Source organism: Salvelinus fontinalis, chromosome 39 (genome assembly GCF_029448725.1).
Source record: "Salvelinus fontinalis isolate EN_2023a chromosome 39, ASM2944872v1, whole genome shotgun sequence".
Taxonomy (NCBI): Eukaryota; Metazoa; Chordata; class Actinopteri; order Salmoniformes; family Salmonidae; genus Salvelinus; species Salvelinus fontinalis.
The window spans coordinates 3,520,157-3,546,052 of NC_074703.1; the positions used below are offsets into that span (position 1 = coordinate 3,520,157).

General features: G+C 45.2%; 1 protein-coding gene across 1 annotated transcript in view; it reads left to right on the forward strand.

The window, feature by feature from the left end:
• Nucleotides 1–708: 708 nt before the first annotated feature.
• The window catches only part of ano2b (anoctamin 2b), a gene marked incomplete at its 5' end in the record, with an annotated part of 119,668 nt that continues 94,480 nt past the window's right edge, over nt 709–25,896 (forward strand). Inside the window, 6 exons of the mRNA XM_055905278.1 lie at nt 709–768; nt 953–997; nt 3,355–3,419; nt 8,077–8,211; nt 21,582–21,742; nt 25,344–25,426. Coding sequence (XP_055761253.1) covers nt 709–768; nt 953–997; nt 3,355–3,419; nt 8,077–8,211; nt 21,582–21,742; nt 25,344–25,426 — 549 coding nt within the window. The remainder of the gene's footprint in view (nt 769–952; nt 998–3,354; nt 3,420–8,076; nt 8,212–21,581; nt 21,743–25,343; nt 25,427–25,896) is intronic.

Genomic DNA, 25,896 nt, shown 5'->3' on the forward strand with positions numbered 1-25,896 from the left:
CCGCCCCACCACTTCTCTCCTCTCCTCTCCTCTCTTGCCCCCGCCCCACCACTTCTCTCCTCTCCTCTCCTCTCTTGCCCCCGCCCCACCACTTCTCTCCTCTCCTCTCCTCTCTTGCCCCCGCCCCACCACTTCTCTCCTCTCCTCTCCTCTCTTGCCCCCGCCCCACCACTTCTCTCCTCTCCTCTCCTCTCTTTCCCCCGCCCCACCACTTCTCTCCTCTCCTCTCCTCTCTTTCCCCCGCCCCACCACTTCTCTCCTCTCCTCTCCTCTCTTGCCCCCACCCCACCACTTCTCTCCTCTCCTCTCCTCTCCTCTCTTGCCCCCGCCCCACCATTTCTCTCCTCTCCTCTCCTCTCCTCTCCTCTCCTCTCCTCTCCTCTCTTGCCCCCGCCCCACCATTTCTCTCCTCTCCTCTCCTCTCCTCTCCTCTCCTCTCCTCTCTTGCCCCCTCCCCACCACTTCTCTTCTCTCCTCTCCTCTCTTGCCCCCACCCCACCACTTCTCTTCTCTCCTCTCCTCTCCTCTCTTGCCCCCGCCCCACCACTTCTCTCCTCTCCTCTCCTCTCCTCTCCTCTCCTCTCCTCTCCTCTCCTCTCCTCTCCTCTCTGAATGGGAAAGCTGATACAGATCACTGAAGCATCTCTCACTAATATTAGATGAGTTTGTTGATACATTGAGTAACCGACACCTCTCCCTCTTTCTCTCTCAGGCATCGCCACATTAATAGCTAAAGGTGTCTATGATTCTGCCTTCCCTCTCCATGATGTAAGTGACACTTCCTGTCCTTCCAGCTGCACATACAGTATTTGTGATAATGTTACTGTTAACCTCGTGATAATGTTACTGTTAACCTTGTGATAATGTTGCTCTTGATAACGCAAACTGTAATACACTGTGAGCTTTCTAATTGTGTTGTGATTGGCGTGTCTGACTCCTCCCCTCTCTGCAGGGGGATTATAAGGTCGTAGGTCACTCGGAGAGGAATGACAGACAGGTAACTACGGCTCTACTGTACTGTTGTTACCACCTGGCTCCAGATTTGTAACTAACGATGGGAAACCACACACTGAATGAAGGAATAACACAATGAATGGATTCCATAAATAACCCAGTGGCGTGCCGTGGGCCTGGGGCCGTGGGGCCGTGGGCCTGGGGCCGTGGGCCTGGGGCCGTGGGCCTGGGGCCGTGGGCCTGGGGCCGTGGGCCTGGGCCTTCAGTGAGGTATTACACAGTCCCTGACGGCCCACCACTGAAATAACCCATCACAACAATAATCAGATGAGGCGTGACGGGCAGTAAATTAGGTGTCAACTGCCAACGCCACAACGAAACAACCAAAGCTATGCACCGAGAGAGGAATCTCTTGCTGAACGGGGAAACAGTGGCTTCATGCCACAGCTGAGCTGTCACAGATGTACCCTATCAGCACTGACCACCCTCCCAGCTCCGCCCACCTCTACTACTCCGCCCACCAATCTGCTACAGGAAGTAAACCCAGTAGACAGAGCAGGGAGGGGCCGTCACACTGTACTCTACTACTCCACCCACCAATCTGTTACAGGAAGTAAACCCAGTAGACAGAGCAGGGAGGGGCCGTAACACTGTACTCTACTACTCCACCCACCAATCTGTTACAGGAAGTAAACCCAGTAGACAGAGCAGGGAGGGGCCGTAACACTGTACTCTACTACTCCACCCACCAATCTGTTACAGGAAGTAAACCCAGTAGACAGAGCAGGGAGGGGCCGTCACACTGTACTCTACTACTCCACCCACCAATCTGTTACAGGAAGTAAACCCAGTAGACAGAGCAGGGAGGGGCCGTAACACTGTACTCTACTACTCCACCCACCAATCTGTTACAGGAAGTAAACCCAGTAGACAGAGCAGGGAGGGGCCGTCACACTGTACTCTACTACTCCACCCACCAATCTGTTACAGGAAGTAAACCCAGTAGACAGAGCAGGGAGGGGCCGTAACACTGTACTCTACTACTCCACCCACCAATCTGTTACAGGAAGTAAACCCAGTAGACAGAGCAGGGAGGGGCCGTAACACTGTACTCTACTACTCCGCCCACCAATCTGTTACAGGAAGTAAACCCAGTAGACAGAGCAGGGAGGGAACGTAACACTGTACTCTACTACTCCACCCACCAATCTGCTACAGGAAGTAAACCCAGTAGACAGAGCAGGGAGGGAACGTAACACTGTACTCTACTACTCCACCCACCAATCTGTTACAGGAAGTAAACCCAGTAGACAGAGCAGGGAGGGGCCGTAACACTGTACTCTACTACTCCACCCACCAATCTGTTACAGGAAGTAAACCCAGTAGACAGAGCAGGGAGGGAACGTAACACTGTACTCTACTACTCCACCCACCAATCTGCTACAGGAAGTAAACCCAGTAGACAGAGCAGGGAGGGAACGTAACACTGTACTCTACTACTCCACCCACCAATCTGTTACAGGAAGTAAACCCAGTAGACAGAGCAGGGAGGGGCCGTCACACTGTACTCTACTACTCCACCCACCAATCTGTTACAGGAAGTAAACCCAGTAGACAGAGCAGGGAGGGGCCGTAACACTGTACTCTACTACAGTGCTTCCCAAACTGGGGGTTGGGACCCACTTGTGGGTCCAGGTGGGTCACAGGATTTAGCTTTAAAACGTATTTAGCTTTAAAACGGCAACATTTTCTCTCTGCTGCCAAGATGTTCGTTGTGTGTTTTTCACACTCAACCCTGACACTCAACCCTGACACTCAACCCTGAGACTCAACCCTGACACTCAACCCTGACACTCAACCCTGAGACTCAACCCTGAGACTCAACCCTGACACTCAACCCTGAGACTCAACCCTGAGACTCAACCCTGAGACTCAACCCTGAGACTCAACCCTGAGACTCAACCCTGAGACTCAACCCTGAGACTCAACCCTGACACTCAACCCTGACACTCAACCCTGAGACTCAACCCTGAGACTCATCCCTCATGTTGGGTCACGAAAAAACACCTCAATTGGTGGGTCATGAAGAAAAAACATTTGGGAACCCCTGATGTACTCTACTCTGATGTCTGTACTCTACTCTGTCTGTACTCTACTCTGATGTCTGTACTCTACTCGGATGTCTGTACTCTACTCTGTCTGTACTCTACTCTGATGTCTGTACTCTACTCTGATGTCTGTACTCTACTCTGATGTCTGTACTCTACTCTGATGTCTGTACTCTACTCTGATGTCTGTACTCTACTCTGATGTCTGTACTCTACTCTGATGTCTGTACTCTACTCTGTCTGTACTCTACTCTGATGTCTGTACTCTACTCTGATGTCTGTTCTGTCTAAGCTGCTGCATGATGAGTGGGCCAGATATGGAGCCTTCTACAAATACCAACCTGTGGACCTCATCAGGTATCAACATTACTACATTATTACCTCATTACCAACAATACTATGTTATTACATCATTACATTATCAGGTACCTACATTACCACAACTATATTACATTATCATCCGGTACCAACATTACAGCATTATTATTTCATTACATTATCGCCAGGTGCCCATGTTATTGTCACATCGGGTACCTACATTATTATTACATTATAAGGTATTTACACCATTATTACATTATCACCAGGTACCTACATTATTGTTACATTATCACCAGGTACCTACATTATTGTTACATTATCACCAGGTACCTACATTATTGTTACATTATCACCAGGTACCTACATTATTGTTACATTATCACCAGGTACCTACATTATTGTTACATTATCACCAGGTACCTACATTATTGTTACATTATCAGCAGGTACCTACATTATTATTACAATATCATCAGGTACCAGCATTACTACAATGTTACCATATTACTACATTATTACTACATTACATTATCAGATACAAACATTACTATTCTATTACAACATTACATTATCATCAGGTATCAACACTACATTATTATTACATTACATTATCAGGTACCAACATTACTATGCTATTAATACACTACATTATCGTCAGGTATCCACACTACACTATTACTACATTACATTATCAGATACCAACATTACTATGCTATTAATACACTACATTATCGTCAGGTATCAACACTACACTATTACTACATTACATTATCAGATACCAACATTACTATGCTATTACTACATTACATTATCATCAGGTATCAACACTGCATTATTACTACATTACATTATCGGGTACCAATACTACTACATTATTACTACATAGCATGATCATTAGATGCCATTATTACTACATTACATTGTCATCATTTGTTACAGAGCAACTTACAGGAACAATTAGGGTTAAGTGCCTTGTTCATGGGCCCATTGAGCGATTAAAAAAAAAAAAAAAAAAGTATTTAAAAAAAATATATAGTTTTTATTATTTTCACTTGGTCGCCTCAAGGATTCAAACCAGCGGCCTTTCGGTTACTTGCCCAACGCTCTTTATCGCTAGGCTACCTGCTGCCCCGTCATTAGTTACCAACATTAGTAGATTATTACTACATTATCATCGATCATTATTACTAGTGAATCCAAACCCCAATAGCAGCCTCATCAGGTATCAGTGCCAGTCTCTATTAGTACATTATCATCAGGTATCAGCACCAGTCTCTATTAGTGCATTACATTATCATCAGGTATCAGTGCCAGTCTCTATTAGTACATTACATTATCATCAGGTATCAGCACCAGTCTCTATTAGTGCATTACATTATCATCAGGTATCAGTGCCAGTCTCTATTAGTACATTACATTATCATCAGGTATCAGCACCAGTCTCTATTAGTGCATTACATTATCATCAGGTATCAGTGCCAGTCTCTATTAGTACATTGCATTATCATCAGGTATCAGCGCCAGTGTCTATTAGTACATTACATTATCATCAGGTATCAGCACCAGTCTCTATTAGTGCATTACCTTATCATCAGGTATCAGCGCCAGTCTCTATTAGTACATTAAATTATCATCAGGTATCAGCGCCAGTCTCTATTAGCACATTACATTATCATCAGGTATCAGTGCCAGTCTCTATTAGTGCATTACATTATTATCTGGTATCAGCACCAGTCTCTATTAGTACATTACATTATTATCAGGTATCAGCACCAGTCTCTATTAGCACATTACATTATAATCAGGTATCAGCACCGGTCTCTATTAGCACATTACATTATCATCAGGTATCAGTGACAGTCTCTATTAGTGCATTACATTATCATCAGGTATCAGCACCAGTCTCTATTAGTACATTACATTATTATCAGGTATCAGCACCAGTCTCTATTAGCACATTACATTATCATCAGGTATCAGCACCAGTCTCTATTAGTACATTACATTATCATCAGGTATCAGCGCCAGTCTCTATTAGTACATTACATTATCATCAGGTATCAGCACCAGTCTCTATTAGTACATTATCATCAGGTATCAGCACCAGTCTCTATTAGTACATTATCATCAGGTATCAGCACCAGTCTCTATTAGTGCATTACATTATCATCAGGTATCAGCACCAGTCTCTATTGGCACATTACATTATCATCAGGTATCAGTGCCAGTCTCTATTAGTACATTACATTATCAGCAGGTATTGGCACCAGTCTCTATTAGTGCATTACATTATCATCAGGTATCAGTGCCAGTCTCTATTAGTACATTACATTATCATCAGGTATCAGCACCAGTCTCTATTAGTGCATTACATTATCATCAGGTATCAGCACCAGTCTCTATTGGCACATTACATTATCATCAGGTATCAGTGCCAGTCTCTATTAGTACATTACATTATCATCAGGTATCGGCACCAGTCTCTATTAGCACATTACATTATCGTCAGGTATCAGCACCAGTCTCTATTAGGACATTACATTATCATCACCAGTCTCTATTAGTACATTACATTATCATCAGGTATCAGCACCAGTTTCTATTGGTACATTAAATTATCATCAGGTATCAGCACCAGTTTCTATTGGTACATTAAATTATCATCAGGTATCAGCGCCAGTCTCTATTAGTACATTACATTATCATCAGGTATCAGCACCAGTCTCTATTAGTACATTATCATCAGGTATCAGCACCCGTCTCTATTAGTACATTATCATCAGGTATCAGGACCGGTCTCTATTAGTGCATTACATTATCATCAGGTATCAGGACCGGTCTCTATTAGTACATTACATTATCATCAGGTATCAGCACCGGTTTCTATTGGTACATTACATTATCATCAGGTATCAGGACCGGTCTCTATTAGTACATTAAATTATCATCAGGTATCAGCACCAGTCTCTATTAGTGCATTACATTATCATCAGGTATTAGCACCAGTCTCTATTAGTACATTACATTATCATCAGGTATCAGGACCGGTCTCTATTAGTACATTAAATTATCATCAGGTATCAGCGCCAGTCTCTATTAGTACATTATCATCAGGTATTGGCACCGGTCTCTATTAGTACATTACATTATCAACAGGTATCAGCACCAGTCTCTATTAGTACATTACATTATCATCAGGTATCAGTGCCAGTCTCTATTAGTACATTACATTATCATCAGGTATCAGCACCAGTCTCTATTAGTACATTACATTATCATCAGGTATCAGGACCGGTCTCTATTAGTACATTACATTATCATCAGGTATCAGCACCAGTCTCTATTAGTACATTACATTATCATCAGATATTAGCACCAGTCTCTATTAGTGCATTATCATCAGGTATCAGCACCGGTCTCTATTAGTACATTACATTATCATCAGATATTAGCACCCGTCTCTATTAGTACATTATCATCAGGTATCAGGACCGGTCTCTATTAGTACATTGCATTATCATCAGGTATCAGCACCAGTCTCTATTAGTGCATTATCATCAGGTATCAGCACCGGTCTCTATTAGTACATTACATTATCATCAGATATTAGCACCAGTCTCTATTAGTACATTATCATCAGGTATTGGCACCGGTCTCTATTAGTACATTACATTATCATCAGGTATCAGCACCGGTCTCTATTAGTACATTACATTATCATCAGGTATCAGGACCAGTCTCTATTAGTACATTACATTATCATCAGGTATCAGCACCAGTCTCTATTAGTACATTATCATCAGGTATCAGCACCGGTCTCTATTAGTACATTACATTATCATCAGGTATCAGCACCGGTCTCTATTAGTACATTACATTATCATCAGGTATCAGGACCAGTCTCTATTAGTACATTACATTATCATCAGGTATCAGCACCAGTCTCTATTAGTACATTACATTATCATCAGGTATCAGGACCGGTCTCTATTAGCACATTAAATTATCATCAGGTATTAGTACATTACATTATCATCAGGTATCAGCACCAGTCTCTATTAGTACATTACATTATCATCAGGTATCAGCACCAGTCTCTATTAGTACATTACATTATCATCAGGTATCAGCACCAGTCTCTATTAGTACATTATCATCAGGTATCAGCGCCAGTCTCTATTAGTACATTACATTATCATCAGGTATCAGCACCAGTCTCTATTAGTGCATTACATTATCATCAGGTATCAGCACCAGTCTCTATTAGTACATTATCATCAGGTATCAGTGCCAGTCTCTATTAGTACATTACATTATCATCAGGTATCAGCACCGGTCTCTATTAGTACATTATCATCAGGTATCAGTGCCAGTCTCTATTAGTGCATTACATTATCATCAGGTATCAGCACCAGTCTCTATTAGTACATTACATTATCATCAGGTATCAGCACCAGTCTCTATTAGTACATTACATTATCATCAGGTATCAGCACCAGTCTCTATTAGTACATTACATTATCATCAGGTATCAGCACCAGTCTCTTAGTGCATTATCATCAGGTATCAGCACCAGTCTCTATTAGTACATTACATTATCAGCAGGTATTGGCACCAGTCTCTATTGGTACACTACAATGCTGCATTATATTCAGGATCACACATCTGACTGCTGATGACCTCTGACTTACAGGAAGTACTTTGGGGAGAAGATCGGTCTGTACTTCGCCTGGCTGGGGGTCTACACTCAGCTGCTCATACCAGCCTCTCTGGTTGGGATTATCGTCTTCTGCTACGGCTGTTACACTGTGGATATGGACGTACCCAGGTACACACACACACACACACACACACACACACACACACACACACACACACACACACACACACACACACACACACACACACACACACACACACACACACACACACACACACACACACACAGGCCAGCTACATGCCAGGTACACTCTGACCAGCTACATGCCAGGTACACACAGACCAGCTACATGCCAGGTACACACACACAGGCCAGCTACATGCCAGGTACACACACACAGGCCAGCTACATGCCAGGTACACACACACAGGCCAGCTACATGCCAGGTACACACACACAGGCCAGCTACATGCCAGGTACACACACAGACCAGCTACATGCCAGGTACACACACAGGCCAGCTACATGCCAGGTACACACACAGGCAAGCTACATGCCAGGTACACACACAGGCCAGCTACATGCCAGGTACACACACAGACCAGCTACATGCTAGGTACACACACAGACCAGCTACATGCCAGGTACACACACACAGGCCAGCTACATGCCAGGTACACACACACAGGCCAGCTACATGCCAGGTACACACACAGGCCAGCTACATGCCAGGTACACACACAGACCAGCTACATGCCAGGTACACACACACAGGCCAGCTACATGCCAGGTACACACTCAGACCAGCTACATGCCAGGTACACACAGACCAGCTACATGCCAGGTACACACACAGGCCAGCTACATGCCAGGTACACACAGGCCAGCTATATGCCAGGTACACTCTGACCAGCTACATGCCAGGTACACACAGACCAGCTACATGCCAGGTACACACACAGACCAGCTACATGCCAGGTACACACACAGACCAGCTACATGCCAGGTACACACACACAGACCAGCTACATGCCAGGTACACACACAGGCCAGCTACATGCCAGGTACACACTCAGACCAGCTACATGCCAGGTACACACACAGACCAGTTACATGCCAGGTACACACACAGACCAGCTACATGCCAGGTACACACTCAGACCAGCTACATGCCAGGTACACACTCAGACCAGCTACATGCCAGGTACACACACACAGACCAGCTACATGCCAGGTACACACACACACAGGCCAGCTACATGCCAGGTACACACTCAGACCAGCTACATGCCAGGTACACACACACAGGCCAGCTACATGCCAGGTACACACACACAGGCCAGCTACATGCCAGGTACACACACACAGGCCAGCTACATGCCAGGTACACACACACAGGCCAGCTACATGCCAGGTACACACACACAGGCCAGCTACATGCCAGGTACACACACACAGGCCAGCTACATGCCAGGTACACACACACAGGCCAGCTACATGCCAGGTACACACACACAGGCCAGCTACATGCCAGGTACACACACAGGCCAGCTACATGCCAGGTACACACACAGGCCAGCTACTTGCCAGGTACACACACAGGCCAGCTACATGCCAGGTACACACACAGACCAGCTACATGCCAGGTACACACACAGACCAGCTACATGCCAGGTACACACACACAGGCCAGCTACATGCCAGGTACACACTCAGACCAGCTACATGCCAGGTACACACACAGACCAGCTACATGCCAGGTACACACACAGGCCAGCTACATGCCAGGTACACACACAGACCAGCTACATGCCAGGTACACACACACAGGCCAGCTACATGCCAGGTACACACACACAGGCCAGCTACATGCCAGGTACACACACACAGGCCAGCTACATGCCAGGTACACACACAGGCCAGCTACATGCCAGGTACACACACAGGCCAGCTACATGCCAGGTACACACACAGGCCAGCTACTTGCCAGGTACACACACAGGCCAGCTACATGCCAGGTACACACTCAGACCAGCTACATGCCAGGTACACACAGACCAGCTACATGCCAGGTACACACACAGGCCAGCTACATGCCAGGTACACACAGGCCAGCTATATGCCAGGTACACTCTGACCAGCTACATGCCAGGTACACACACAGACCAGCTATATGCCAGGTACACTCTGACCAGCTACATGCCAGGTACACACACACTCAGACCAGCTACATGCCAGGTACACACACACTCAGACCAGCTACATGCCAGGTACACACACACTCAGACCAGCTACATGCCAGGTACACACACAGACCAGCTACATGCCAGGTACACACACAGACCAGCTACATGCCAGGTACACACACAGACCAGCTACATGCCAGGTACACTCTGACCAGCTACATGCCAGGTACACACACAGGCCAGCTACATGCCAGGTACACACACAGGCCAGCTAAATGCCAGGTACACACACAGACCAGCTACATGCCAGGTACACACTCAGACCAGCTACATGCCAGGTACACACACAGACCAGCTACATGCCAGGTACACAGACAGACCAGCTACATGCCAGGTACACACACACACAGGCCAGCTACATGCCAGGTACACACACACACAGGCCAGCTACATGCCAGGTACACACTCAGACCAGCTACATGCCAGGTACACACTCAGACCAGCTACATGCCAGGTACACACTCTGACCAGCTAAATGCCAGGTACACTCTGACCAGCTACATGCCAGGTACACACTCAGACCAGCTACATGCCAGGTACACACTCAGACCAGCTACATGCCAGGTACACACTCAGACCAGCTACATGCCAGGTACACACACACTCAGACCAGCTACATGCCAGGTACACACACACACAGGCCAGCTACATGCCAGGTACACACACACACAGGCCAGCTACATGCCAGGTACACACACACACACAGACCAGCTACATGCCAGGTACACACTCTGACCAGCTACATGCCAGGTACACACTCAGACCAGCTACATGCCAGGTACACACACAGGCCAGCTACATGCCAGGTACACACATACACACAGACCAGCTACATGCCAGGTACACACACAGGCCAGCTACATGCCAGGTACACACACACTCAGGCCAGCTACATGCCAGGTACACACACAGGCCAGCTACATGCCAGGTACACACACACTCAGGCCAGCTACATGCCAGGTACACACACAGGCCAGCTACATGCCAGGTACACACATACACACAGACCAGCTACATGCCAGGTACACACACAGGCCAGCTACATGCCAGGTACACACTCTAGTCTTGTCTGTGTGTGGGAGGAACATTGAGTGGAAACAACAGCTGAACAGGAAAGCCCTGGGGCCTCGTTTAGAAACCTTGTGTACGCACAAAGTATGCCCCAAAACATGCACCTGACAGTTTTCAGGCAAAAGTTGTCATTTATAAAACCTGAGAATGTGCTTATCCTCCTGCAAACATTAGACCTGGCGTATGTTTCTGGTGTTTGAAGTCCTGCCAGGAGACAACAGTAGCCTAGTAACCGTATCCAGGAATATATAACTTATTCAGAACATCAGCTGAATATAACAGGGTGCCATTAGTGAGAACATCAGCTGAATATAACAGGATGCCATTAGTGAGAACATCAGCTGAATATAACAGGGTGCCATTAGTGAGAACATCAGCTGAATATAACAGGGTGCCATTAGTGAGAACATCAGCTGAATATAACAGGAGTTAGTGAGAACATCAGCTGAATATAACAGGATGCCATTAGTGAGAACATCAGCTGAATATAACAGGGTGCCATTAGTGAGAACATCAGCTGAATATAACAGGGTGCCATTAGTGAGAACATCAGCTGAATATAACAGGGTGCCATTAGTGAGAACATCAGCTGAATATAACAGGGTGCCATTAGTGAGAACATCAGCTGAATATAACAGGGTGCCATTAGTGAGAACATCAGCTGAATATAACAGGGTGCCATTAGTGAGAACATCAGCTGAATATAACAGGATGACATTAGTGAGAACATCAGCTGAATATAACAGGGTGCCATTAGTGAGAACATCAGCTGAATATAACAGGATGCCATTAGTGAGAACATCAGCTGAATATAACAGGATGCCATTAGTGAGAACATCAGTTGAATATAACAGGGTGCCATTAGTGAGAACATCAGCTGAATATAACAGGGTGCCATTAGTGAGAACATCAGCTGAATATAACAGGGTGCCATTAGTGAGAACATCAGCTGAATATAACAGGGTGCCATTAGTGAGAACATCAGCTGAATATAACAGGATGCCATTAGTGAGAACATCAGCTGAATATAACAGGATGCCATTAGTGAGAACATCAGCTGAATATAACAGGAGTGAGAACATCAGCTGAATATAACAGGGTGCCATTAGTGAGAACATCAGCTGAATATAACAGGATGCCATTAGTGAGAACATCAGCTGAATATAACAGGATGCCATTAGTGAGAACATCAGCTGAATATAACAGGATGCCATTAGTGAGAACATCAGCTGAATATAACAGGAGTGAGAACATCAGCTGAATATAACAGGGTGCCATTAGTGAGAACATCAGCTGAATATAACAGGGTGCCATTAGTGAGAACATCAGCTGAATATAACAGGATGCCATTAGTGAGAACATCAGCTGAATATAACAGGATGCCATTAGTGAGAACATCAGCTGAATATAACAGGAGTGAGAACATCAGCTGAATATAACAGGGTGCCATTAGTGAGAACATCAGCTGAATATAACAGGGTGCCATTAGTGAGAACATCAGCTGAATATAACAGGGTGCCATTAGTGAGAACATCAGCTGAATATAACAGGGTGCCATTAGTGAGAACATCAGCTGAATATAACAGGATGCCATTAGTGAGAACATCAGCTGAATATAACAGGGTGCCATTAGTGAGAACATCAGCTGAATATAACAGGGTGCCATTAGTGAGAACATCAGCTGAATATAACAGGATGCCATTAGTGAGAACATCAGCTGAATATAACAGGATGCCATTAGTGAGAACATCAGCTGAATATAACAGGATGCCATTAGTGAGAACATCAGCTGAATATAACAGGGTGCCGTTAGTGAGAACATCAGCTGAATATAACAGGATGCCATTAGTGAGAACATCAGCTGAATATAACAGGGTGCCATTAGTGAGAACATCAGCTGAATATAACAGGGTGCCATTAGTGAGAACATCAGCTGAATATAACAGGGTGCCATTAGTGAGAACATCAGCTGAATATAACAGGGTGCCATTAGTGAGAACATCAGCTGAATATAACAGGATGCCATTAGTGAGAACATCAGCTGAATATAACAGGATGCCATTAGTGAGAACATCAGCTGAATATAACAGGAGTGAGAACATCAGCTGAATATAACAGGGTGCCATTAGTGAGAACATCAGCTGAATATAACAGGGTGCCATTAGTGAGAACATCAGCTGAATTTAACAGGATGCCATTAGTGAGAACATCAGCTGAATATAACAGGGTGCCATTAGTGAGAACATCAGCTGAATATAACAGGATGCCATTAGTGAGAACATCAGCTGAATATAACAGGATGCCATTAGTGAGAACATCAGCTGAATATAACAGGATGCCATTAGTGAGAACATCAGCTGAATATAACAGGATGCCATTAGTGAGAACATCAGCTGAATATAACAGGGTGCCATTAGTGAGAACATCAGCTGAATATAACAGGATGCCATTAGTGAGAACATCAGCTGAATATAACAGGATGCCATTAGTGAGAACATCAGCTGAATATAACAGGGTGCCATTAGTGAGAACATCAGCTGAATATAACAGGGTGCCATTAGTGAGAACATCAGCTGAATATAACAGGGTGCCATTAGTGAGAACATCAGCTGAATATAACAGGGTGCCATTAGTGAGAACATCAGCTGAATATAACAGGGTGCCATTAGTGAGAACATCAGCTGAATATAACAGGATGCCATTAGTGAGAACATCAGCTGAATATAACAGGGTGCCATTAGTGAGAACATCAGCTGAATATAACCGGATGCCATTAGTGAGAACATCAGCTGAAAATAACAGGATGCCATTAGTGAGAACATCAGCTGAATATAACAGGATGCCATTAGTGAGAACATCAGCTGAATATAACAGGAGTGAGAACATCAGCTGAATATAACAGGGTGCCATTAGTGAGAACATCAGCTGAATATAACAGGGTGCCATTAGTGAGAACATCAGCTGAATATAACAGGGTGCCATTAGTGAGAACATCAGCTGAATATAACAGGATGCCATTAGTGAGAACATCAGCTGAATATAACAGGATGCCATTAGTGAGAACATCAGCTGAATATAATAGGGTGCCATTAGTGAGAACATCAGCTGAATATAACAGGGTGCCATTAGTGAGAACATCAGCTGAATATAACAGGGTGCCATTAGTGAGAACATCAGCTGAATATAACAGGGTGCCATTAGTGAGAACATCAGCTGAATATAACAGGATGCCATTAGTGAGAACATCAGCTGAATATAACAGGATGCCATTAGTGAGAACATTAGCTGAATATAACAGGGTGCCATTAGTGAGAACATCAGCTGAATATAACAGGATGCCATTAGTGAGAACATCAGCTGAATATAACAGGGTGCCATTAGTGAGAACATCAGCTGAATATAACAGGATGCCATTAGTGAGAACATCAGCTGAATATAACAGGAGTGAGAACATCAGCTGAATATAATAGGGTGCCATTAGTGAGAACATCAGCTGAATATAACAGGATGCCATTAGTGAGAACATCAGCTGAATATAACAGGAGTGAGAACATCAGCTGAATATAATAGGGTGCCATTAGTGAGAACATCAGCTGAATATAACAGGATGCCATTAGTGAGAACATCAGCTGAATATAATAGGGTGCCATTAGTGAGAACATCAGCTGAATATAACAGGGTGCCATTAGTGAGAACATCAGCTGAATATAACAGGGTGCCATTAGTGAGAACATCAGCTGAATATAACAGGATGCCATTAGTGAGAACATCAGCTGAATATAACAGGATGCCATTAGTGAGAACATCAGCTGAATATAACAGGGTGCCATTAGTGAGAACATCAGCTGAATATAACAGGATGCCATTAGTGAGAACATCAGCTGAATATAACAGGGTGCCATTAGTGAGAACATCAGCTGAATATAACAGGATGCCATTAGTGAGAACATCAGCTGAATATAACAGGGTGCCATTAGTGAGAACATCAGCTGAATATAACAGGATGCCATTAGTGAGAACATCAGCTGAATATAACAGGGTGCCATTAGTGAGAACATCAGCTGAATATAACAGGATGCCATTAGTGAGAACATCAGCTGAATATAACAGGGTGCCATTAGTGAGAACATCAGCTGAATATAACAGGGTGCCATTAGTGAGAACATCAGCTGAATATAACAGGGTGCCATTAGTGAGAACATCAGCTGAATATAACAGGGTGCCATTAGTGAGAACATCAGCTGAATATAACAGGGTGCCATTAGTGAGAACATCAGCTGAATATAACAGGATGCCATTAGTGAGAACATCAGCTGAATATAACAGGATGCCATTAGTGAGAACATCAGCTGAATATAACAGGGTGCCATTAGTGAGAACATCAGCTGAATATAACAGGGTGCCATTAGTGAGAACATCAGCTGAATATAACAGGGTGCCATTAGTGAGATCATCAGCTGAATATAACAGGATGCCATTAGTGAGAACATCAGCTGAATATAACAGGGTGCCATTAGTGAGAACATCAGCTGAATATAACAGGGTGCCATTAGTGAGAACATCAGCTGAATATAACAGGATGCCATTAGTGAGAACATCAGCTGAATATAACAGGGTGCCATTAGTGAGAACATCAGCTGAATATAACAGGATGCCATTAGTGAGAACATCAGCTGAATATAACAGGGTGCCATTAGTGAGAACATCAGCTGAATATAACAGGGTGCCATTAGTGAGAACATCAGCTGAATATAACAGGGTGCCATTAGTGAGAACATCAGCTGAATATAACAGGAGTTAGTGAGAACATCAGCTGAATATAACAGGATGCCATTAGTGAGAACATCAGCTGAATATAACAGGGTGCCATTAGTGAGAACATCAGCTGAATATAACAGGAGTTAGTGAGAACATCAGCTGAATATAACAGGATGCCATTAGTGAGAACATCAGCTGAATATAACAGGGTGCCATTAGTGAGAACATCAGCTGCATATAACAGGGTGCCATTAGTGAGAACATCAGCTGAATATAACAGGATGCCATTAGTGAGAACATCAGCTGAATATAACAGGGTGCCATTAGTGAGAACATCAGCTGAATATAACAGGGTGCCATTAGTGAGAACATCAGCTGAATATAACAGGGTGCCATTAGTGAGAACATCAGCTGAATATAACAGGGTGCCATTAGTGAGAAGAATCTATGTTATCTTTGCGTTCTAAAATAGAGGCATATTTCCTTCGGTTTATTTAATTTACATAATCACTGGAGAATAAATTCCTCACCTTTTCTGACTGTGCTGGTTTCCTAGGCTACTCGTGCAATAGCTTATAGGCCTACAACCAGGTAGGATAGGCTACCATTCATCCCATCTGTCATTTCAAATGACCCACTTCAGTAGTAAAAAGACACAGATATTATTGTTAGAAAAACAAGCCCGTTAGCGGCCGCTATAGTCATTTAAAGAGAGGCCCGTTAGCGGCCGCTATAGTCATTTAGAAGAGAGGCCCGTTAGCGGCCGCTATAGTCATTTAGAAGAGAGGCCCGTTAGCGGCCGCTATAGTCATTTAGAAGAGAGGCCCGTTAGCGGCCGCTATAGTCATTTAAAGAGAGGCCCGTTAGCGGCCGCTATAGTCATTTAAAAGAGAGGCCCGTTAGCGGCCGCTATAGTCATTTAAAAGAGAGGCCCGTTAGCGGTCGCTATAGTCATTTAGAAGAGAGGCCCGTTAGCGACCGCTATAGTCATTTAGAAGAGAGGCCCGTTAGCGGCCGCTATAGTCATTTAGAAGAGAGGCCCTTTAGCGGCCGCTATAGTCATTTAGAAGAGAGGCCCGTTAGCGGCCGCTATAGTCATTTAGAAGAGAGGCCCGTTAGCGGCCGCTATAGTCATTTAGAAGAGAGGCCCGTTAGCGGCCGCTATAGTCATTCAGAAGAGGCCCGTTAGCGGCCGCTATAGTCATTTAGAAGAGAGGCCCGTTAGCGGCCGCTATAGTCATTTAAAGAGAGGCCCGTTAGCGGCCGCTATAGTCATTTAAAAGAGAGGCCCGTTAGCGGCCGCTATAGTCATTTAGAAGAGAGGCCCGTTAGCGGCCGCTATAGTCATTTAGAAGAGAGGCCCGTTAGCGGCCCGCTATAGTCATTTAGAAGAGAGGCCCGTTAGCGGCCCGCTATAGTCATTTAGAAGAGAGGCCCGTTAGCGGCCGCTATAGTCATTTAGAAGAGAGGCCCGTTAGCGACCGCTATAGTCATTTAAAGAGAGGCCCGTTAGCGGCCGCTATAGTCATTTAAAGAGAGGCCCGTTAGCGGCCGCTATAGTCATTTAAAGAGAGGGCCGTTAGCGGCCGCTATAGTCATTTAGAAGAGAGACCCGTTAGCGGCCGCTATAGTCATTTAAAGAGAGGCCCGTTAGCGGCCGCTATAGTCATTTAGAAGAGAGACCCGTTAGCGGCCGCTATAGTCATTTAAAGAGAGGCCCGTTAGCGGCCGCTATAGTCATTTAGAAGAGAGGCCGTTGATGGTTCTATAGAGTTCCTCTGTTCAGTGTCTGTGTTCTTTTGCCCATCTTTCTTTTTATTGGGCAGTCTGATGTTTGGCTCTTTCTTTTTATTGGCCAGTCTGATGTTTGGCTCTTTCTTTTCATTGGCCAGTCTGATGTTTGGCTCTTTCTTTTTATTGGCCAGTCTGATGTTTGGCTCTTTCTTTTTATTGGCCAGTCTGATGTTTGGCTCTTTCTTTTTATTGGCCAGTCTGATGTTTGGCTCTTTTCTTTTTATTGGCCAGTCGGATGTTTGGCTCTTTCTTTTTATTGGCCAGTCTGATGTTTGGCTCTTTCTTTTTATTGGCCAGTCTGATGTTTGGCTCTTTCTTTTTATTGGCCAGTCTGATGTTTGGCTCTTTCTTTTTATTGGCCAGTCTGATGTTTGGCTCTTTCTTTTTATTGGCCAGTCTGATGTTTGGCTCTTTCTTTTTATTGGCCAGTCTGATGTTTGGCTCTTTTCTTTGCAACTCTGCCTAGAAGGCCAGCATTCTGGAGTGGCCTCTTCAGTGTTGATGTTGAGACTGGTGTTTTGTGGGTACTATTTAATGAAGCTGCCAGTTGAGGACTTGTGAGGCGTCTGTTTCTCAAACTAGACACTCTAATGTACTTGTCCTCTTGCTCAGTTGTGCACCGGGGCCTCCCACTCCTCTTTCTATTCTGGTTAGGGCTAGTTTGCGCTGTTCTGTGAAGGGAGTAGTACACAGCATGGTACAAGATCTTTGATGGGTGTTATTGTCCCCATAGAAGGTGATGGGTGTTATTGTCCCCATAGAAGGTGATGGGTGTTATTGTCCCCATAGAAGGTGATGGGTGTTATTGTCCCCATAGAAGGTGATGGGTGTTATTGTCCCCATAGAAGGTGATGGGTGTTATTGTCCCCATAGAAGGTGATGGGTGTTATTGTCCCCATAGAAGGTGATGGGTGTTATTGTCCCCATAGAAGGAGATGGGTGTTATTGTCCCCATAGAAGGTGATGGGTGTTATTGTCCCCATAGAAGGTGATGGGTGTTATTGTCCCCATAGAAGGTGATGGGTGTTATTGTCCCCATAGAAGGTGATGGGTGTTATTGTCCCCATAGAAGGTGATGGGTGTTATTGTCCCCATAGAAGGTGATGGGTGTTATTGTCCCCATAGAAGGTGATGGGTGTTATTGTCCCAATAGAAGGTGATGGGTGTTATTGTCCCCATAGAAGGTGATGGGTGTTATTGTCCCCATAGAAGGTGATGGGTGTTATTGTCCCCATAGAAGGTGATGGGTGTTATTGTCCCCATAGAAGGTGACTGATGGGTGTTATTGTCCCCATAGAAGGTGATGGGTGTTATTGTCCCCATAGAAGGTGATGGGTGTTATTGTCCCCATAGAAGGTGACTGATGGGTGTTATTGTCCCCATAGAAGGTGATGGGTGTTATTGTCCCCATAGAAGGTGATGGGTGTTATTGTCCCCATAGAAGGTGATGGGTGTTATTGTCCCCATAGAAGGTGATGGGTGTTATTGTCCCCATAGAAGGTGATGGGTGTTATTGTCCCCATAGAAGGTGATGGGTGTTATTGTCCCCATAGAAGGTGATGGGTGTTATTGTCCCCATAGAAGGTGATGGGTGTTATTGTCCCCATAGAAGGTGATGGGTGTTATTGTCCCCATAGAAGGTGATGGGTGTTATTGTCCCCATAGAAGGTGACTGATGGGTGTTATTGTCCCCATAGAAGGTGACTGATGGGTGTTATTGTCCCCATAGAAGGTGACTGATGGGTGTTATTGTCCCCATAGAAGGTGATGGGTGTTATTGTCCCCATAGAAGGTGATGGGTGTTATTGTCCCCATAGAAGGTGATGGGTGTTATTGTCCCCATAGAAGGTGATGGGTGTTAATGTCCCCATAGAAGGTGATGGGTGTTAATGTCCCCATAGAAGGTGATGGGTGTTATTGTCCCCATAGAAGGTGATGGGTGTTATTGTCCCGATAGAAGGTGATGGGTGTTATTGTCCCCATAGAAGGTGATGGGTGTTATTGTCCCCATAGAAGGTGATGGGTGTTATTGTCCCCATAGAAGGTGATGGGTGTTATTGTCCCCATAGAAGGTGACTGATGGGTGTTATTGTCCCCATAGAAGGTGACTGATGGGTGTTATTGTCCCCATAGAATGGCTGCTGATGGGTGTTATTGTCCCCATAGAAGGTGACATTGTCCCCATAGAAGGTGACTGATGGGTGTTATTGTCCCCATAGAAGGTGATGGGTGTTATTGTCCCCATAGAAGGTGATGGGTGTTATTGTCCCCATAGAAGGTGATGGGTGTTATTGTCCCCATAGAAGGTGATGGGTGTTATTGTCCCGATAGAAGGTGATGGGTGTTATTGTCCCCATAGAAGGTGACTGATGGGTGTTATTGTCCCCATAGAAGGTGACTGATGGGTGTTATTGTCCCCATAGAAGGTGACTGATGGGTGTTATTGTCCCCATAGAAGGTGACTGATGGGTGTTATTGTCCCCATAGAAGGTGACTGATGGGTGTTATTGTCCCCATAGAAGGTGACTGATGGGTGTTATTGTCCCCATAGAAGGTGACTGATGGGTGTTATTGTCCCCATAGAAGGTGACTGATGGGTGTTATTGTCCCCATAGAAGGTGACTGATGGGTGTTATTGTCCCCATAGAAGGTGACTGATGGGTGTTATTGTCCCCATAGAAGGTGATGGGTGTTATTGTCCCCATAGAAGGTGACTGATGGGTGTTATTGTCCCCATAGAAGGTGACTGATGGGTGTTATTGTCCCCATAGAATGGCTGCTGATGGGTGTTATTGTCCCCATAGAAGGTGACATTGTCCCCATAGAAGGTGACTGATGGGTGTTATTGTCCCCATAGAAGGTGATGGGTGTTATTGTCCCCATAGAAGGTGATGGGTGTTATTGTCCCCATAGAAGGTGACTGATGGGTGTTATTGTCCCCATAGAAGGTGATGGGTGTTATTGTCCCCATAGAAGGTGATGGGTGTTATTGTCCCCATAGAAGGTGATGGGTGTTATTGTCCCCATAGAAGGTGATGGGTGTTATTGTCCCCATAGAAGGTGATGGGTGTTATTGTCCCCATAGAAGGTGATGGGTGTTATTGTCCCCATAGAAGGTGATGGGTGTTATTGTCCCCATAGAAGGTGATGGGTGTTATTGTCCCCATAGAAGGTGATGGGTGTTATTGTCCCCATAGAAGGTGACCGATGGGTGTTATTGTCCCCATAGAAGGTGACCGATGGGTGTTATTGTCCCCATAGAAGGTGGTGGGTGTTATTGTCCCCATAGAAGGTGACTGAAGGGTGTTATTCAGGCAGAATTATAATGCCTGTTCACGCGTGCTCAGTTTGAAGACCGGTGTGATTTATACCAGGAAGTATGGGTATGTTTTGGCACCAGGTTTAGAAGTATCAATATGTTTGTGGGTTAGCAGTCTGTACAGACATGGTGCACACAGATATTTAGTGTTCATGTCAGCGGTTATACATGAGGCCCCAGGTGTCTCTAGAACACTGGCATTCCAGTCGGGGGTGGGACCCCTAGTGGAGGCGCAGGGGAATTGCAGCGGAGTCCCCACATAAAAAAATGCACCTTTTTTTTGTTGCGAAAGAAAAATGTGACTCTGTGTTTGGTGTGTTTTGTGTGTGTGTGTGTGTGTGTGTGTGTAGCCTGGAGATGTGTGATAAGCAGCAGAACTTCACTATGTGTCCTCTGTGTGACGGAGTGTGTGACTACTGGCACCTGTCCTCCGCCTGTGGCACCGCCCGAGCATCACACCTGTTCGACAACCCTGCCACCATATTCTTCGCCATCTTCATGTCCCTCTGGGGTATGTATTAACGTTCTGTTACCCCTTACTACCCCCATCTTCATGTCCCTCTGGGGTATGTATTAACGTTCTGTTACCCCTTACTACCCCCATGTTCATGTCCCTCTGGGGTATGTATTAACGTTCTGTTACCCCTTACTACCCCCATCTTCATGTCCCTCTGGGGTATGTATTAACGTTCTGTTACCCCTTACTACCACCATCTTCATGTCCCTCTGGGGTATGTATTAACGTTCTGTTACCCCTTACTACCCCTTACTACCCCATCTTCATGTCCCTCTGGGGTATGTATTAACGTTCTGTTACCCCTTACTGCCCCTTACTACCCCGTCTACATGTCCCTCTGGGGTATGTATTAACGTTCTATTACCCTTTACTACCCCCGTCTACATGTCCCTCTGGGGTATGTATTAACGTTCTGTTACCCCTTACTACCCCCATGTTCATGTCCCTCTGGGGTATGTATTAACGTTCTGTTACCCCTTACTACCCCCATCTACATGTCCCTCTGGGGTATGTATTAACGTTCTGTTACCCCTTACTACCACCATCTACATGTCCCTCTGGGGTATTAACGTTCTGTTACCCCTTACTACCCCCATCTTCATGTCCCTCTGGGGTATGTATTAACGTTCTGTTACCCCTTACTACCCCTTACTACCCCCATCTTCATGTCCCTCTGGGGTATGTATTAACGTTCTGTTACCCCTTACTACCCCCATCTACATGTTCCTCTGGGGTATGTATTAACGTTCTGTTACCCCTTACTACCCCCGTCTTCATGTCCCTCTGGGGTATGTATTAACGTTCTGTTACCCCTTACTACCCCCATCTTCATGTCCCTCTGGGGTATGTATTAACGTTCTGTTACCCCTTACTACCCCTTACTACCCCATCTACATGTCCCTCTGGGGTATGTATTAACGTTCTGTTACCCCTTACTGCCCCCGTCTTCATGTCCCTCTGGGGTATGTATTAACGGTCTGTTACCCCTTACTACCCCCGTCTTCATGTCCCTCTGGGGTATGTATTAACGTTCTGTTACCCCTTACTACCCCATCTTCATGTCCCTCTGGGGTATGTATTAACGTTCTGCTACCCCTTACTACCCCATCTTCATGTCCCTCTGGGGTATGTATTAACGTTCTGTTACCCCTTACTACCCCCGTCTACATGTCCCTCTGGGGTATGTATTAACGTTCTGTTACCCCTTACTACCCCTTACTACCCCCATCTTCATGTTCCTCTGGGGTATGTATTAACGTTCTGTTACCCCTTACTGCCCCCGTCTTCATGTCCCTCTGGGGTATTAACGTTCTGTTACCCCTTACTGCCCCCGTCTTCATGTCCCTCTGGGGGGGGGAAGGAAACCATTATATATTTACAACCCCCACTACACTTCTCTACTACCACTCTGTGTCTCAGACACAGTAGGACCTCTGGGGGGGAAGGAAACCATTATATATTTACAACCCCACTACACTTCTCTACTACCACTCTGTGTCTCAGACACAGTAGGACCTCTGGGGGGGAAGGAAACCATTATATATTTACAACCCCACTACACTTCTCTACTACCACTCTGTGTCTCAGACACAGTAGGACCTCTGGGGGGGAAGGAAACCATTATATATTTACAACCCCCACTACACTTCTCTACTACCACTCTGTGTCTCAGACACAGTAGGACCTCTGGGGGGGAGAGGAAACCATTATATATTTACAACCCCCACTACACTTCTCTACTACCACTCTGTGTCTCAGACACAGTAGGACCTCTGTGGGGGAGGAAACCATTATATATTTACAACCCCACTACACTTCTCTACTACCACTCTGTGTCTCAGACACAGTTGGACCTCTGGGGGGGGAAGGAAACCATTATATATTTACAACCCCCACTACACTTCTCTACTACCACTCTGTGTCTCAGACACAGTAGGACCTCTGGGGGGGAAGGAAACCATTATATATTCACAACCCCCACTACACTTCTCTACTACCACTCTGTGTCTCAGACACAGTAGGACCTCTGGGGGGGGGGGGGGGGAAACCATTATATATTTACAACCCCCACTACACTTCTCTACTACCACTCTGTGTCTCAGACACAGTAGGACCTCTGGGGGGGAAGGAAACCATTATATATTTACAACCCCACTACACTTCTCTACTACCACTCTGTGTCTCAGACACAGTAGGACCTCTGGGGGGGAAGGAAACCATTATATATTTACAACCCCACTACACTTCTCTGCTACCACTCTGTGTCTCAGACACAGTAGGACCTCTGGGGGGGAAGGAAACCATTATATATTTACAACCCCCACTACACTTCTCTGCTACCACTCTGTGTCTCAGACACAGTAGGACCTCTGGGGGGGAAGGAAACCATTATATATTTACAACCCCCACTACACTTCTCTGCTACCACTCTGTGTCTCAGACACAGTAGGACCTCTGGGGGGGAAGGAAACCATTATATATTTACAACCCCCACTACACTTCTCTACTACCACTCTGTGTCTCAGACACTGTAGGACCTCTGGGGGGGAAGGAAACCATTATATATTTACAACCCCCACTACACTTCTCTACTACCACTCTGTGTCTCAGACACAGTAGGACCTCTGGGGGGGAAGGAAACCATTATATATTTACAACCCCCACTACACTTCTCTACTACCACTCTGTGTCTCAGGCACAGTAGGACCTCTGGGGGGGAAGGAAACCATTATATATTTACAACCCCACTACACTTCTCTACTACCACTCTGTGTCTCAGACACAGTAGGACCTCTGGGGGGGGAAGGAAACCATTATATATTTACAACCCCCACTACACTTCTCTGCTACCACTCTGTGTCTCAGGTTTCCTCTGCTGGGTTTGGTGGACCGATATTCACATCATGTCTAAGTCTGTGTGTGTCTGTGATCACGTCTGTGTGTGTCTGTGATCACGTCTGTGTGTGTCTGTGATCACGTCTGTGTGTGTCTGTGATCACGTCTGTGTGTGTCTGTGATCACGTCTGTGTGTGTCTGTGATCATGTCTAAGTCTGTGTGTCTGTGATCATGTCTAAGTCTGTGTGTGTGTGTGATCATGTCTAAGTCTGTGTGTGTGTGTGATCATGTCTAAGTCTGTGTGTGTGTGTGATCATGTCTAAGTCTGTGTGTGTCTGTGATCATGTCTAAGTCTGTGTGTGTCTGTGATCATGTCTAAGTCTGTGTGTGTCTGTGATCATGTCTAAGTCTGTGTGTGTCTGTGATCATGTCTAAGTCTGTGTGTGTCTGTGATCATGTCTAAGTCTGTGTGTGTCTGTGATCATGTCTAAGTCTGTGTGTGTCTGTGATCATGTCTAAGTCTGTGTGTGTCTGTGATCATGTCTAAGTCTGTGTGTGTCTGTGATCATGTCTAAGTCTGTGTGTGTGTCTGTGATCATGTCTAAGTCTGTGTGTGTCTGTGATCATGTCTAAGTCTGTGTGTGTGTCTGTGATCATGTCTGTGTGTGTCTGTGATCATGTCTAAGTCTGTGTGTGTGTCTGATCATGTCTAAGTCTGTGTGTGTCTGTGATCATGTCTGTGTGTGTCTGTGTTCGTAGTTGCAACGTTCCTGGAGCAGTGGAAGCGACGTCAGATCAGTTTGAACCACAGCTGGGACCTCACAGGACTAGAGGAAGAGGAGGTACTGTTACTATAGGTTACTATACTCTACTCCTTAATGGTTACTATACTCCACTCCTTAATGGTTACTATACTACACTCCTTAATGGTCATGTTACTATACTACACTCCCTAATGGTTACTATACTACACTCCTTAATGGTTACTATACTACACTCTTTAATGGATACTATACTACACTCCTTAATGGTTACTATACTACACTCCTTAATGGTTACTATACTACACTCCTTAATGGTTACTATACTACACTCCTTAATGGTTACTATACTACACTCCTTAATGGTTACTATACTACACTCCTTAATGGTCAGGTTACTATACTACACTCCTTAATGGTCAGGTTACTATACTCCACTCCTTAATGGTCAGGTTACTATACTACACTCCTTAATGGTTACTATACTACACTCCTTAATGGTTACTATACTACACTCCTTAATGGTCAGGTTACTATACTACACTCCTTAA